This window comes from Perognathus longimembris, chromosome 9 (assembly GCF_023159225.1).
Source record: "Perognathus longimembris pacificus isolate PPM17 chromosome 9, ASM2315922v1, whole genome shotgun sequence".
NCBI classification, from domain to species: Eukaryota; Metazoa; Chordata; class Mammalia; order Rodentia; family Heteromyidae; genus Perognathus; species Perognathus longimembris.
The window spans coordinates 5,237,449-5,254,333 of record NC_063169.1 but is presented as its reverse complement, the minus strand read 5'-3'; the positions used below and the strand labels follow the sequence as shown (position 1 = coordinate 5,254,333).

At 46.2% G+C, this 16,885-nt stretch overlaps 1 protein-coding gene across 1 annotated transcript in view; it reads left to right on the top strand.

Moving 5' to 3' along the window:
• Sh3bgrl2 (SH3 domain binding glutamate rich protein like 2) overlaps positions 1 to 16,885 on the top strand; it is a 43,034-nt gene that overhangs the window by 11,299 nt on the left and 14,850 nt on the right. Inside the window, exon 2 of the mRNA XM_048353648.1 lies at positions 12,878 to 13,063. Coding sequence (XP_048209605.1) covers positions 12,878 to 13,063 — 186 coding nt within the window. The remainder of the gene's footprint in view (positions 1 to 12,877; positions 13,064 to 16,885) is intronic.

Genomic DNA, 16,885 nt, shown 5'->3' with positions numbered 1-16,885 from the left:
AATCAGATAATAGATTCTGAGTCAGCTGCAATATAGCCTCAGGAAGACCCAGGCTGACATTGTTTCTGAAAGTCAGCGTGGATGAGAAGTCACAATCTGGTTGTAGAGTCTGAAAAAACGTCTCTTCCCTCCCTCCCTCCCTCCCTCCCTCCCTCCCTCCCTCCCTCTTTCTCTGTCTGTCTCTGTCTCTGTCTCTCTGTCTGTCTGTCTCTCTCTCAACAAGCACAACGTTTTAGAGTTTCTGAGAACATCTTTTCAATCCTAAGAGCTACCTATCTTGAACGTAATCTGGTTTCCCTCTTCCCGAGGTGTTTCTGGTACCTTCCTCCTCCACCGACCGTGGCACAGACCACCAGACCTGAGCAGTGGTGGTCCTCCCTCTCTCCCTAAGGGCTTATTCCTTGGGGGTTCTATAGTTCCCCATTTTTCCAACTGGGAGTTGTTTTTTATTGCACATGCACTTTTCTTGATCATGGAAAGTGGTTTGGGGGCTGGGGTGTGGCTTAGTGGATAGAGTGCTTGCCTGGCACTCTGAGGCCCTGAGTTCAACTCCTTGGTACCACATAAACAAAAATAAAAAAAGAAATAGCTCTGGCTGTGTGCTAGTGGCTCATGCTGATCATTTAAAAAAAAAGGAAGAAGAAAGTGGTTTGGGCATGGAATCTCTCTCTGGAGTGGGAAAGCACAGATGGTAGGTGTGCTTCAGCGAGGATGGGTCTGTGGGGAAAGTCATCTTGTGAAAGGAAGGCAGTAATGACCCTAATGGTTAGTGTTTGTTGGCTTTACTGCTCCATGCCGACTGTCTCCCGGGGACGTTTGGACTTTCCCCTTTCTGTGAGGCTTCGTTTTGTGGGGGTAAAAGTGACTGTTTCCTGTGAGCTCGGTGCTGGTCCAGCGCAGCCCCCAGTCACCCCAGCCTCTCAGCTGCCCCCGAGGTCGCTCCCTTCTCCACCAGCACTGCCCTGAAAACCTCAGGGGAAGGGTCGCCCTGCCGTAGGCCAGGTGCGCTCCTGCACTCGAGGCCACCTGTTTGGGTCGTTTGAGAACACGGCAAGTAGACAGTCCCTGGTGAGTACCACAGTAATGTTTTAATAGTGAGCTTGGTTCTGGAAGATAATCAACAGTGAAGACATGATTAATAATTTACCTGTTTTGTTGTTTTTCCATTGAAAGAAAAAAGAGAGAGCCCCACCCCCGGGATAACCAGAGCTGAGTTTGTGTGTGGGATTGAAGCCTTCCTGGCCTCTCAGAGCCGCCAGCTTTAGCTGCGGGCCTCCGGGCCTGGCGTGTGGCCCCGGCACGCCCTGCCTCTGGCCTCCCCCGGCAGCATCTTCTCCCTGTTCTTCTGGTTGCTATCCAAATAGACCAGGCTCGGCCTCCTGTGCTGTCCCTCATGCCCTGTCCTCTGCTTTGAGCTTCCCTGCACGGCCACGAGTTCCGTTCCTGCCTCTCTTCAAAGCCCAGTGCTCACCATGGCCCAGTGAGGTTTTCCTCTCCTCCCCTCTCCTTGGCTCTCCCTCCACACCCCTCCCCAGTGCCTGCCCCTCTGCTCTCTCCTTCCACCTGTGGTTCTGCACACTCTTGAGTGCTTTGAGGTCAGGGACAGTTCTGTTTATCTTCTCATTCTCCTGGGTTTCCATTTAGAGTATTTGACATGTACTATTTTATTGAATAGATGCAAGAGGAATGTTATTTTCTATAGTTTCCATCTCTGTCTCTGTCTGTCTGTCTCTCTCTCTCTCTCACACACACACACACACACACAACCTGAGCTTATGAGCACACCAAAAGTAACAAGAGGAACAGGAATGGAACTGGTCCGCTTTGGAAACAGAAAGGCTGTAATTACTGATTATCTGCTATCCTTGTTACTCAGGAGGCTGAGATCTGAAGATCATGGTTTGAAGCCAGCTGGGCAGGAAAGTTTATGAGTCTCTTATTTCCAATTAGCACCATAGCAAACAAAAAGGGAGAAATGGATGTGTTACTCAAGTGGTAGAGCACCAGCCTTGAGTGAAAAAGCTAAGGGACAGTACTCTGACCCTGAGTTCAAGCCCCAGCACATGAAGGCTTACAAGTACAAACACACAGGATAATTTCGTTATATTATTACTTATAAGATATTAGACTTCCCGAGTTTCCATGTGGAATGAAGCTGAAGACCTCGAAAGGAGCAGAAAAGGCAGTGATTGACAGTTGGCAGCTCACTGTGTATCCTGCCAAGTGAGATGGGGGCGGAGGGGTACCCTGGATGGACTCACCCAGACTTTAATGAGCTAGCTTTGGAAGCATAGTTCTGGCATCTGTTTGGATGTGGAGCAGCAGACTCATGTGGAAGGGGATTTACCACGCCAGGCTCCCCCGAAAGTACAGGAATAGAATACAAGACCTATGTTAGAAACGTTCCGAACCTTAAAATCCTGTACAACAAAATAGAGCCATGCATTTGTGCCCCAAGGGAGTTAGGTGAGCTTCGATTCCATAGAGAGCTTCAGTCCACGGTTCCACACAGCAGCTTTGTGCCTCCCCATTCTGTCCCCCCATGGCTACTCCTTTCGCCCTCTGTGACGCCTTTCCATCTGTTAAAATACTACAGGCTTCTCTTCCTCTTCCTCCTCCCTCCTCTTCCTCTCTCCTCCTCCCTCCTCCTCCTCCCTCCTCCTCCTCCCTCCTCCTCCTCCCTCCTCCTCCTCCCTCCTCCTTCTCCTCCCAGAAACTATTTGTTTTGTGCTCCTTTGTATGTTTCTGGTACTTTTGTTCTTTGCATGCACAACAGTGTAGCTCCCCGCCCCTTCCTCGCTGAGAGTCTGCCTGCCTTGTGGGTGGCTTGCCCTGTTGGCCCGCCTCTGTTAAGTCTATCTTCCCTGTGCTTGCTTGGCAAAGCCTTGGTAGACTACTCTGGCATCCTATCCAGGCCTGGCATTTCCATCTAGCATATCCCAAAGCCTTGCAAACACTTGGAGGGTGTTTGTGGAATTTGGATCTGCCTTTTAAAGAGATTTAAAAGTTCCTTTTTTGCAGTATCTTACTCATTCTCCTTTGTTACTTTTAATTTCTTCACTTTTTTTTTTTTTTTTTTGCCAGTCCTGGGGCTTGAATTCAGGGCCTGGGCCCTGTCCCTGAGCCTCTCTGTGCTCAAGGCTGCACTCTACCACTTGAGCCATTGCACCACTTCTGGCTTTTTCTGAGTAGTTTATTGGAGATAAGAGACTCACAGACATTCCTGCCCGGGCTGGCTTTGGCTGGAGATCCTCAGATCTCAGCCTCCTGAGTAGCTATGATTACGGGCGTGAGCCACTGGCACCCAGCAATTTCCTTACTTCATGATGAAGTAGACAGCTCTATGGCTGAAGATAGAAATTTGAGGTAGAGAACAGAACTGAGCACTCTTCAAGTCAGAGGTTATCTGGTCTGGAATGCAGGAGTTAGGGCCTGTCACAATTGGAGCAGATAGGAAGGCTTCCGGGGACAGTTGTATAGCACAGAGTCAATAAACCCAATTAGTTATAGCTTTCAGTAGTCAAAGTACACTAACCACATGAAACGATTCGTACCTGTAACCCCAGTAGTGAGAAGGCTAAGGCAGGAGGATCTTCAGTTCAAAGCCTGCCAGGGCTACAAAATGAGAACCCTGCCTCAGAAGAAAGAAGGGGAGGGAGAGGGAAGGGAGGAGGAGGAAGAAGGAAGAGGAGGAGGAGAAAGAAAGAGAGAAAGAAAGAAAAGAAAGAAAGAAAGAGAAAAAGAGGGAAGGAAGGAGGGCGAGGAGGAGAGGGAAGGAAGAGAAGGAGGAGGAAGGAAGAATTTGTCGTTACTGGCATTGCACAGGAGGAGAAAGCTAATGTTCTGGTCAACCCAAGACAGGATTCTGGTCCATAGACTGCAAATAAGAGCACCCAGACATAACTATGCCTGCTATAGACATCAAACTAATTGTACTGTATAGTTACACACTATATCAGTTATGATCTGCTCTTCTCAAAGTCATTCTTCAAATGTGATTAGTACTGTCATGCGTATTCCAGGGCACTTTTCCCACGCTGTTGTGGAGGAGGAGCCCTCTGGCCCTGCAAGCCTGGCCTGTGGCTGAAGTCCTGTTGTTGGGGTGTATAGGAAGGGCTGCCCCAGCCCGACTTTCCCCTTGCTGCAGGGGTTTGACCCATAGCAAGTGTTGTGGGAGCAGTTCTTCTACAACATAATTAACAGGAAACACATGTATGAGGAATTGTGTATAACCTGCAGAGAAATGCCAGCAAAGAGAGACATCCTAAGTCCCTAATTTATGCTTGACAGAAAATGTTAAAATGGCATTAAAAAATTGCCCCACCCACATCTTTCCTTCTGTGGTCCTGCTCATGTCTTATTGTAGCTTCACAGCAGAAAGTAATGCAGGCTTTCATTTTTAAGAAACACAGAGTAAAAGTAGTTGATACACCTGTTGGTAGGGGCAGTAGTTGGAGCCACGTATGGCGTGACACGGGAGGGCAAGGACATCATAGCGTGTGACACTGCCACACCAGGCCCTCGGCCGTGCAGACCGCATGCTCCTCTCGTCACCTCCCCAAGGGGAGGGGAGGGGCTTGAGGAAGAGCCCATTCACCTTTCCCATCCTCCCTGCACTAGCCCGTGCCACACCATGACAGAAACCCGCAAGGTGGAAAAGCAATCATGTGAAATTAGACAATGAAGTGCACTTTCAAAAAGAAAAGACTTGTTTATCTTTTAAATTTGGATCCAGTTCTCGTGTTTTCCAGCCTAGCTGTTTCTAAGTCACACCAATTATTAGGAGCAAATACTGTTCCGATAACCTGTGATCTGAAATAGGAAAAGAATTAATTACTAAGCTATTGGGAAAACACGGATTCCCAACCAGAAAGTAGAGACAGGAGATATTTTCATTAATGGTGAATAGGAAGTTATGTTCACAAGGAGAAGTATTCAGCCACTGGCAAGGGTGAGTAATGACTCCTTGATGTGTTCAGAAATATTTCCTTAAACTCAAACTTGACCATAAACTGACCAGGTTTCAACTCAGGAACTAAAAGAAGTGATTGGATTTAATTACATCTTGTTGATTTTAATCTGTAGTATTGAAAGAGAAGACAATGGGGTGCAACTAAAAATGTAAGCGGTATAGACCTGATGCAGGTGTGACTTTAAAAATAGCAGGGGGACTGCAACGTGACATTTGTGAAGAATTCTTCCTCACCTGGCGAGTTCTCTATTGTTAGGTTGTTATTGAAAACTGAGTCCTCTTGTTCTTCCTGCCTTGCTTTCTCATTTGAACTTGAGGGTTCTTTTCCTCAGCCAACGTATGAGATAGAGATGGGAACGTAAAAAGGGTCACGAAAATGTACGGCGCCTGTTTGGCTCTGGGTTGGGGGTGATGCACCTAGAGGAAGCAGCTGCCTTGTGTTCTGCTAATGACAGCCCTGTGGGCCACGGTCTGGATCCACGCCCTCGGGACCCCGTTTCTGTCTTCGTCACTTCTAACCCGCTTGAGCCTGCTGCCTGGCTACGCCGGATCTGTGGCTGGTTAGCAAAGCCAGCATAGGAAAGAAAGCCTCAAAGGACATAGTGTTGTGCTCCCCATAGCCACAGGGAAGTTCGTTTTCGCTCGCGTGGGTTTTCAGAGGGTCAGTCCCCTGTGTAGTGGAGTTTAAAGTTGAGACAATATTGCTTTAATACTCTCTTTCGGGTGTAATAACTCTCCTTAAGACACAAAAATATGCACAGTTTACTAATACAACATGTTCATCTATGATAGGACAAAATAGCAATTATAATAGTGGAAACAGTATCATTCGTTTTATGTTGTGATGATAAAGGGCCCCTTTTTTTTTCCTCATCAAGAAGTAGTTTTGGGGGCCCAAAAGGTGGCTTAGTGGTAGAGTACCTGCCTAGCATGCATGAAGCCCTGGGTTCGATTCCTCAGCACCACATACACAGAAAAGGCTGGAAGTGGCACTGGGCTCAAGCGGTAGGGTGCTAGCCTTGAGCACAGAGAGGCTCGGGGCAGAGCCCAGGCCCTGAGTTCAAGCCCCAGGACCAGCAAAAAAAAGAAAAAGAAAAAAAAAAGGAAGTAATTTTAGTGAGAACAGTGTGAGCTCATGATGGGTATTATCATTTGAAGGTTTGCTTTTAACTGTTGTCACTACTGAAAAAATTCACAAAACTACATCACTGCAAATAAGGAGGCCAGCATTAAATTAAAGAACAATGAATTTTTTTTTCAAGACTTAAAGAACAATGGCAGTCATTTCTGATCTCCATTCATTAGTCATGCGACGGTGGTTGAGGCACTGATGGTTAAAATCACATTATCTTCCCGGGTGTCATTGGCTATTCCAGGAAAGCAGCTGAAGAATATTGCATTTTTACATTAACAGAGAAACAGTGAAATGATTCATCTGAAAGACTTTTGGGAAATGCGTGTCTAGATGTTTATGGTGACGGTTTTTATAGATGACAGCATTGTTTTCAGTAACAACATAATAGCAAACATTTTTTAAAACCTACTTTGTAAAATGCTTGCCGTGAACTGTAAAATGACAAGATATTATCTTTGCTTTGAACGGACAAATGAAGTAGAAGTGCATGTAAAAATCTGTGTGTGTTTTTGACAGCTGCTATGTGGCCTACTGCTGATAACCATTATCACAAACACACAAAACACAGCAAATTTGGAACACTTAGCTTTTTAAGTAAAAAAAATTTAGAACACACTTAGATTCCAATGTTAAGATACTGTTTTAACAGAAATACTCAATAGAATGGATGTATGCAATGTAATTATGATATTAAAAGAACAGAAAGCATTTGTAATACAATGAAACATCCCTTCCCATGGCACAGTTTATTATATGAAGTGTATTTCTAAATGCCAAATGCCTAGAAAGTAATATGAAAAATAAATAAGTCAGGATGATGAAATTGTTTTCTTTTAATTAAAAAATTTCCAAGGTAAAAGGATGATTTGGCATTACAAATGTAGAGAGAAAACAAGTGTAAGTCAAGAGAACAGAATGAAAAATATCGACTGAATAAAAACAATTAAAAGTATTTATTGAGGCTCAGTAATATTGAACACAAACACAAGTGTCTGGCAAGTACCAATAACTGTGCTAATCCAAGGAGAAAGCCTTCCTTCCCACTAAGAATCATTAACGTTGAATTGTTTTAATTTACAACTTGCACTGTTTTTTGAGAGCTGTGGATTCTTGTGTCCGGAGGCTGAACTTCATTCAGGACAAGTGTTGCTGGAATTCTCTTCTCTTTCTCGTGCCTGTTTAACAGATGCAAAAGCTGCCTATCTGGCCTCTGCCCTGGGCTCCAGCTAGGTGGGCGGGAAGGATGGGGGCGGAGGTCCGCCGTGATCACGTGTGTGTGTGTGTGTGTGTGTGTGTGTGTGGTGTCGGCTGTGGACCATACCTCACTAGCCTGAGAGACAGATGCAGGAATGACCAGAAAAAAGCTGAGCTTCGATTTTTCAGCTCTCCCCGAAGTACGTGTTTCATATTACGTTCCAGGCATTTGGGGTGAGTAGTCCAGTTCCTGCCATGGTACTTTATCACTTGCCTCTACTTTATGACAGTGTAATGGCCTAGCAAGGCCAAGAAGTAGTACATAAAGAATCTGCCATGAAATCAGCTGTCTTTGAGGTACCTACTCAATTGCTAGAAAGTTCCTGGGGTCTTTGACAAGGGAAACATCTTTCTACTTGGAAGGAGGAGTTGTCTTCTGACCCTCTGCCTCCCATACTCCAGCTTACCTCTCTCTGCATAGTTTATCAGGTCATGAGAAATGTCTTTTCTTTCCTCCATGGTCTTTTGATATTTTTCCATTTGAGAGACATAAAAGGCCCTAACCAGTGTCATCTCCACCTCAAGTCAGAGAAAAAGCGGGGATTTCAGGTGTAAAAGTAGGTGAAATATAGACCTTGTTGCATCAAGCACATAGTCTTTTAAAAGTACCCAGAACTCTGTGTGTGTGTGTGTGTGTGTGTGTGTGTGTGTGTGTGTGTGTCAGAGAGATTTCTGTCATATGTAGCATATATGAGGCAGAGAAAGAAAAGTTAGTGTTCTGGAGAAAGAAATAATTGAGCCAATGTTTTACTGCTTAGCCTTTTTCTTGTTTAATTCCCTGTACAACTGACAAAATGGTATTGGGATCATTTCACCCACTAAGAAACAGACTGGGAGAGAAGTTCAGTGATTCCCCGAGGCTACTCACCTACAGGACCTGTGTAAAACCAGGACAGCCCTGTTCTCCCCATTGTCTCCTCTCGGTGCCTCATCTGTCTTAATTAAAGCTTGCTTTCCCACAGCCAGCTCCTATTCAGTCTCAGCTTTGTGAAGAAGCCGGTCTCACTCAAGCTGCTTCTGCCTCCCCGTTTTCTACTGAGGCCACATCAGCTGTGCACGCTTGGAATTCAGACGTGAAGAGACATGTCTAGAAGCCTGTGGAAGGAATCTGGCAGGGCTGCTTAATTATATGAGTTAACTGGCAGCCTCCTGGGAAGGAAGCAGTCGTGTAAGAGCTGGTAGAGGCAGTGGAGGCATGCAGGTTGTATTGGGCGGGGAGGGGAGGGGGCGGGGGTCATACGCTGCTGTGGAGGAGGCTGAGGCTGAGGCCAAATCAAGTGTGATGTCGTTTAGTTAGCGTGCCCTCTCACCCGCTCCATCGGGACCCCTGGGGCCAGGAGGTTGCCAGGAAAGCTACCGGAGTCTCCTAGGATTTCCATGGCTCACTGAGTGTCCACGCCATGTCAGCAAACTGCTGCCGGCACGGACAGCGACTGCCCCGGGCCAGGGTGGGAAGGATGAGGTTTATCTGTGCAGTGGCCGTGGAGGCCCCTCTGCGGGGCTCGCAGGTCCTGATGTATTTGGGGGTGTGGGGGTGCGGGGGGTGGTTAATAGGCCCTACAGTAGCAGTAAGAAGCAGAATCAGGCGGATAACCGACATATTTGCTTCATTCCCAGTTACCATTGATTTGCAAATGTTCACCAACCATTAGATGAAATCATTGGAACAAAACACTGCCATATGTTCTTACAATTTTGAAATTAATTGAGAATGGAATTTAAACATGCAATCACATACAGCTTTCTGAACAAAATATTACATCACGTTCATATGTTTTTAAAAAGTAATCAGCAAAAGACCTCAAGCGTGCAATCACACCTAGATGTTTGTCAGTCCCTGTGGAAGTATCTTGGCTATTTTCAGTTAGATACAGAAACCTGGACACTGCTTTTTACATTTACACAGGTTTAGGATTAAGAATTACCGGTGTTTGGTTTACATGCCTGACCAGTTAACCTTTAGTTAGGTTGGCTCCTGAATTAGATTTCCCAGTCAGTTTGAAAAGCTTCTCTTGAAGGTCACATAGAAATTAGTGATGTTCAGTGCTAGAATGATCTTTTTTTTTCTGGAAGCACTCTTCTTAGCATGACTGACATGTATGTACACAGTGTATACAGATAATCTAGAGTGATCAGTTAATATTTATTGAGGCCACCTGAGTGTACCTGTCCCTACACTTGCAGAACCAGTTCTTTGTGGAGAGTGGTGAGTACGAAAACAAGGAAACAGATACTAAGTAAAACTTAAATAAGTTTGAGCAGTTAAATGTCAGTAACATGGCCAGACTAGGCCCTCAGAGACGCAGGAACTCTGCAAGTTCCTTGCTTCCCTTATATTTGCGAAACCGTTGCTCATTAGCGAATGTGTATTGTGGGGACCAGCCTCTGGTGTGGGAAAGCGGTGGAGTGGACTGAGCTCCCCGCCCTCAGGCAGTAGGAGGAAGAGATGAACAAGCAAATATGTAGGTTATAGAGCATGTGGGCTGCAGTGAAGGAGAGCAGGGAGTTCAGGGGTGGCTTATAGGGAAATAAACTTTGAACCTGAAATTAACAATAAAGATCTGTGACCTAGCCCAAAAAGTGGGCAGGCGTGCCAGGCCTGAGGCTTAAACTCAGAGTCTGAGCACTGTCCTTGAGCTTTCTTCTTTGCTCTAGGCTAGTGCTCTACCACTGGAGCCACACCTCCACGTCCAGCATTTCTGGTGCTTCATTGGAGATGAGAGAGAGTCTCATGGACTTTGCTGCCCAGGCTGGCTTTGCACCTTGATTCTCAAATCTCAGCCTCCTGAGTAGCTAGGATGACAGGCATGAGCCACCCGCACCCGAGCTTTCAGGCCCGAATTCAGGACCCGGAGCCTTCCTAAGGGCCCTGTGCCTTACATCTCTGTGGCCACAATTGTCCAGCTACGGAGACAGCTGGGTAAACAGCAAGTTTGTGTTGCTGAGTACATCGCTCTCCTAAACAAAGCAGACTTCTGTTACTAAACAAGGGAAGTTGGTGACTGGACAAGGAGCAATTGTCTGTGTGGTTTCTAAGCGTATTTAAACAAAAACCAACATGAATTGCCAGTACCTTCCATCTAGGCATAAATTAACATACACTTTACTTCCTGTATTTGCTCAACAAAATTATAAAGTGTTCATTGTAAGATACACTTTATTTCAGACAGACTGAAATGTAAGGAAAATAAGACTGTGTATAAAGACACTGATTGTGCCTGCCATTGTTGTTTGGGCTCCGAGGTCGCACCCAGCACATAAAGTGCCCTTGGCAGTTTCCTGTAGCCATCCAAGAAGCCTTTCTGTTACCTGGACCCACCTGCCTCGCTGGCTGGATTCCTCCCAGGCCTGACTCCCTGGCTGGGCCCTCGAGTTTCAGGATATACCCCCTCTGCAGATCTTTTAAACAGCTGCTAATGGTATGATTCATCTTCCTTCCCAGTGCCCAAGGCACAATTCCTCTGGAAAACTCGATGCTCTTGGTCAGCTGTCTCTGCCTTGTGAATGTGAGCCCCTTGCTCTAGTATTAGATCCTTTTCTGTGGTCGTAGCTCCCTCCTCCGCATTTCTCCTGCTCGGTCGGCTAGCCTTTGATACGTGTAAGGCATCTGTAGAGGCCAGCAAGCCACCCAATGCCCAGGGTGTGCTGTGTGTCCTGCAGAGGAGCTTGGAGCACAAACGCAGCATAAACTAGCTGCGTACAAACACATAGCTGATATAAACTCTATAAACTCTGTCCTGGACTGCCCCCTAGGGCTCTTCTCTGGGAACCCTGGAGGCTGTCAGTCTCTCGGCCAATCTCCTAAAGTATATTTCTTCTGCTCACGCTTTTGCATATTAAGACAACATGTCCCAAAAATTTGAAAATAAACTATTGTTCCTACTTTGTTCCCTTACCCAGTTCTTGCTCTCTTTTGTTAGTTTTTTTACATGACTTTGAGAGTTTTTTTTTAAGCACAAAGGTAAATCGATTCTCTGTTCTTTTCATTTTTCCCCTAAAAAATGAGCCTAGTCTGTCTCTATAGAGATAGACAGTTCTTTGGATAGCTCTCTGTTTTACAATGTATATCTATATTTACAATGTATGTATATTTTACATACCTATGTGTCTTGGAGAACTTTTCATTGCAGTGTTAGCAATACAAAGCAAGCATCTCCTTTGTCTCTTTTTTTTCTTTCGAAACTGCACAGTACTGAAGTGTTCTCTTTGGAACACAAACTCAGTCATCTCCCCTTCGTTTAAAGTAGAGGTATTATTATTTACATTTCACTCTTTGCAGTCTGTGTCACCTACCACCAGGTTAGTACAGCACGGTCCTTGGCTTTTGACTGTTAGAGTGAATGATGTCTTCTTGAACTTGACCATGATTCGTGTTGGTGCAGTGACACTGGCCACTAGCAGGAAGGGTGCGGCCACAGACACCTTCACAGCCCGCTGGGTGTGCCCTGTGGAGACCAGGCCAGCACCCATCCAGCAGGAGCCTGAGGAATGATGTCTGCTGCCTGCCCCTTGGCTTTGATTCCGATGGCTTTCACCTAAGCAAGTGTTGAGAGATATAGTCAAGACTCACAAGTTACAGATGTTGCTTCAGCTTCAAGGTTTGTTTCCCCCAACTTTATATGGAAATCAGATCCCTGTGCTGGTGGAATTAGAGGTACGCTGTTGCAATGAGGTGAGGGGGCAGGGCCCTCATAATAGACAGGAAAGCAGAGCGCTGTCCCATCCCTTCTGGTGTGGGAAGAGCTTTGTTCTGTATTCAAATCACCAAGCTCACTCCCTAAAGGTAAGCCTGTGAAGAAGACATTTGATAGTGTTGTCCCAAGTAAATTAATGCGTACTCCTGCTGGCAAATGAAGACAGGTGGTCATTTGAAGGCCTGTAGACACTTGGGCAGCGCCTCAAGAGCACACTTGACCCCTAGTGACTGAAGCTGGAAGCACGACCCGGCCGTGGGAAGCGAGGAAGCGAGCAGTCACGCACAGTACCGTGGTGCTCGCAGCTTCCTCTCTCCTCACGAGTGGGGAACGTTTTCCTCTGGTGGACTGAGGATTCCTGCGTGATCCTCGTGATGGCCGTGGAATGTCGGACGGCGGATGCTGAGGGGAATAAGCATGAGTCAGTGAAGGGTTTGTGTCTCACGTGGGATCTACCCGGGGCCCAATGGTTTAGGGCAGAGGGAGCTTCCATGATGGTAAATGTCAGCTTCCTGGGGGGCGGGGAGGGGACAGGACAGGCTCTGGGTTGATCTCTCACCTCGTCTGTTCCTTCTGTCAGCACCTAGCCTCCATGCTCTGGGAAGATGAGATAGAGCCACTGAATTAGAGCTTGCTGCATCCTCTTCTGGTATCCAGTGATGACTCTATGCAAACAACCAGTCTCTTGTTTTCTTCTTCTCTTCTTCTCCCCCCGAATCAGCCAGCTCTGACGATGAAAATTCTGAAGTGGTTCATTTTGGTGATATATACTTACTGTCTCAGGTTAGCATTTCTCTTCATTTGTGTGTCCTCTCTCCTTAGATAAAGAAGAAGCAGCAGGATGTGGTTAGATTTCTGGAAGCCAACAAGATAGAGTTCGAGGAGGTGGATATCACAATGTCAGAAGAACAGAGGCAATGGATGTACAAAAACGTGCCCCCAGAAAAGAAGCCTGCTCAGGGCAACCCTCTGCCACCGCAGATATTTAATGGCGAGCGATACTGTGGAGTAAGTGGCGGGATTGTTTTCACACCATTTCCTTTTTGCTTCTACATATCACCCAGAGTACAACAGTTGAGCGTCTGACAGCTTCACTCAGTGCTTACTCAGTGCCTGTTGAGGTCTAAAAGAAGTTGCTAGGGGATACGACCCCAGCGGCACAGACCGTGTGAGGTCCTGTGATGTGCAAATGTGTCTACCGGTCTTCCTGTCCTCTTGCTTTGGAGGAGAGGTGAGAAGGGAAGGTGAAAATGTGTCTATTAAGTTCCATATTTTGAAACTCATCTTTTGAGTCATACATTGGGAAGAGGATGTGCTGAGAAGCATAAATTATTCTTGAATAATCTCTTCCTCTGTGGTACACTGAACTGCTGACAGCTGATGATAAAGCAGAGATCTTTTCCGTAGGACTGTGAGCCAGAGGGCTCACTAGGAACATCTATCATATTCTAGATGAAGTCAGTTTTGTCTAATATCTGTCTACACGCCTTCTTATTCCTTATCTTTTTTGTGGGTATGTGTATGCCAATCCTGGGGCTTGAATTCAAGGCCTGAGCACTGTCCCTGGGCTTTTGTGCTCAGGGCTAACACTCTACCACTTGCACTGCAGCTCCATTTCCAGCTTTTTTTGGCAGTTTATTTGGAGATAAGAGTCTCATAGACTTTTTGGCCCAGGCTGGCTTTGAACTGTAATTCTCAGATCTCAGTCTCCTGAGTAGTTAGGATTATTGTGAGCCCCGGGCACCTGGCTTTATTACTTATCTGAAAGAAAAAATGTTGAATACCCTTCTACTGGTGAGCAGGTTAGGGTTTGCCTCTTGCCTTGACTCTTAAAGTCTATAGTCAGTGTGGATTTGGGAAATGCAGTGCTTTCTAAGAAGGAGAAGGGACTATGGTGCTCCGATGCTTGAGAGGAAAGGAATAGCTGGGTGGGCATTCGGAGAGGAGGGAGAGGGGTAAGCAAAGGCTCTCAGTGGCTTCAAACGCAGCAGATGTGTCAAAAAAGGGCAAAGTTAGAACATAAAGCCGAGAGTAGATTATACCTAGCCATCTGATTGGCAGCATCGTGAGGAGACTCCTGCATGCGTCACTAGCCATCACCTGGAGTTCTGGCTTTCCCTAGGTTGGCCTGGGCATCTTTGCAACATTCCTTCTTTTTAAGCCTCAGCTTTTCACCTTCCAGCAAACAATGCCAGTGTCTGTCTTACTGCCTCAGTCATTGTCAGTTACTAAAGCTGTTCTCAAGTACCTTTTCCATAGAAGTAAAGGTCATTATTTTATGGATTTATATCCTGATCTGTTTTATTGGGGGAAAGTACCTGGGGAACCAAGGACGTATTCTATTTATGATTACCAAGAACGGAGAGTGCACTCTTTGCTTGCTGACTAAACTAAGGGTTGAAAATGTTGGCAAACTGTACAATTTAAAATAAAGCTACGAAACCCAACAGTGTCCTAATGCTTAAAACAAATCTGGCAGGCTTCTTTCCCTTGGACTTTGCTGATCTGAAACACCTCCACCCTGGCTCTGTGGCTTGAGGGGAGTGAGAGGTGTGGAATTCTAGCTTGGAAGGCATTTTGATGGCACTGCCTCCTTATCCTGCAATCCCCAGTTTCTTCATCCCTCCATCTGTGCCCTGAACTTTATACTGGGGGCCTGTACTGGGATTTGAACTCAGGGGCTCCTATTTGCTGACAGGTAGCCACTTGAGCCACATCCCCTGCCCTTTGTACTTCACTTTTTTTTTTCATTATTAGCATGAATAATGTGTATAAAAAGGGCTTCTTTGTAATATTTGTACAGCATTTATATAATATGCTTTGTTCTAATTTGTTTCATCTTCCTTACTCTTCTTTAACCTATCTCCTTCCTTTTCCTCCCTTTCTAACAATTTTTTGTGGGTTTCATTCTGCTATTTTCTCCCTTATTGCTTTAGGTGTTTTTCAGATAGGATCACATGCTTTCTTGCTGGAGTCAGCAGCCTTGGACCGTGAATAATTAAGATTGTACCACTGTGCCTAGCTTATTGGGTGAAATTCAGTCTCACTTTTTGTCCTAGACTGACTTCAAACCACACTCTCCCAATCTCCACTTCCCAGGTAGCTGGGATTATAAGGGTGAACCACCATATCCAGCTCTCATTGAATTTTGGTGGTGGTGGTGGTGAAGGTGGTCATGGGGCTTGAACTTAGGCCTGGGCGCTGTCCCTGAGCTCTTTAGCTCAAGGCTAATGTTCTACCACTTTGAGCCACAGTGCCACTTCAGTTTTCTGGTGGTTAATTGGAGATAAGAGTCTCACAGATTTTCCTGCCCAGGCTGGCTTTGAACCGTGATCCTCAGATCTCATCCTCCTAAGTAGCTAAAATTACAGGCGTGACCCTCCAGTGCCCAGCTCTGTCATTGAGTTTTTGTTACCCTTTACTCCTTTACTTACTGTCTCATTTTTCCTTTTCTTATAACATTGTATTATTAACATATGAATGTGAGATCTTAAACATGATATTAAATGTCATTTCTTTGGTTTTCTTCTGTTATCTGTACGGTTCCTATTTCTAGGTGTGATCTAGATGTGAAATCAGGGCTGTTTCCTGAGGGGCCTTAGCTTTCCCACTGTGGATACTAAGGATGTCTGTCTGTAGGTCTTTTCTCGGGGGATGATTTAAATTCTTAAGAGAATGACTGGTCAGTCTATTGTCTGTGGACCTCCAGGGATTCCTGCTGGTCCCCCCCCACCTCTGTGCATGTGTTTAGGAACAGTCTGCCATGCCCCCCTTCCCCCCTCACCCCCGGCACCATTGCCAGGATCTCCCATTTGCCGGCCCTGGCTAGGGCTCCGAAACGTACTCCACTTATGATTCCCGAGTCTTTCTGTGTCTTCGCCCTGTGGAGTCCATGGACATTTTCCGGGTCTTGTCGGGGGGTCTGGCTTTCCTAGTGACTAAAGTGGGCCAGGTAAATGGCATCTTCTCTGCTTCAGCAGCTTGTCCCCCGGGATGATGACAGCAGCGGCTAGAGTGTGTCCAGCCACGGTGCTCTGTTGGAGTGTGGAAGACAGTGTCTGCTCTTAGCAAGACCAAGTGTAATGACCTTGACGAAAGCTTCTGAGGGCACTCCTCCCTAGACCTTGTTCATCTTCCTGCTCCTGTGCGCCTTGCTTTACCCGGAAATGGCTGTGGGGAGTTTCATCTCCCTGGTTACCCAGTGGAAACTTGTCACCGTCGGTGATAAGGTCTAAACAGACTGCACATTTTGCTTTCTTTCCTCTTTTTTTATTCCAGTCCTGGTGCTTGAACTCTGGGCTTAGGTGTTGTCCCAGAGCTCCTGTGTTCAAGGCTAGTCACCGCTCTGCCACTTGAGCCACAACGCCAAGTCTGGCTTTTTGTTCTTAATTGGAGATGGATGGATAGAAAAAAATTGGGCTAGCACAAGCAGTTATCATCATTATTATTTTTATTTTAAGCAGGCCCCTGCAGTGTCCCAGTGTGAGCAAATTTCTCCTCTGGGAATCTAGATGTTTAAAGATAAACATGACCATATTTGCTTTCCTGTGCTGTATTCCCACTCCACTAAGGTCAAAGTCAAATGGACCAAGCATGCGCTTGGTGAGCCCTCTCCTCAGCGGCCATGATCCGGCAGGCCCTCACGCCGTTAGCAGCCTACCTGCCCCCAAGGCAGCATTGTCACAGGACACTTCTAGTCCAAACTTGAAAACCCGTCGCGTGCAAGGCTGTCTGTGTGAAAGATCAGTGGAGCTCATGAGGCACGGAGAATCTTTCCCACCCAGCGGCTTGCTGCTCTTGGTGGCATGGTTGCCTTTCTCAGGAGGGGCA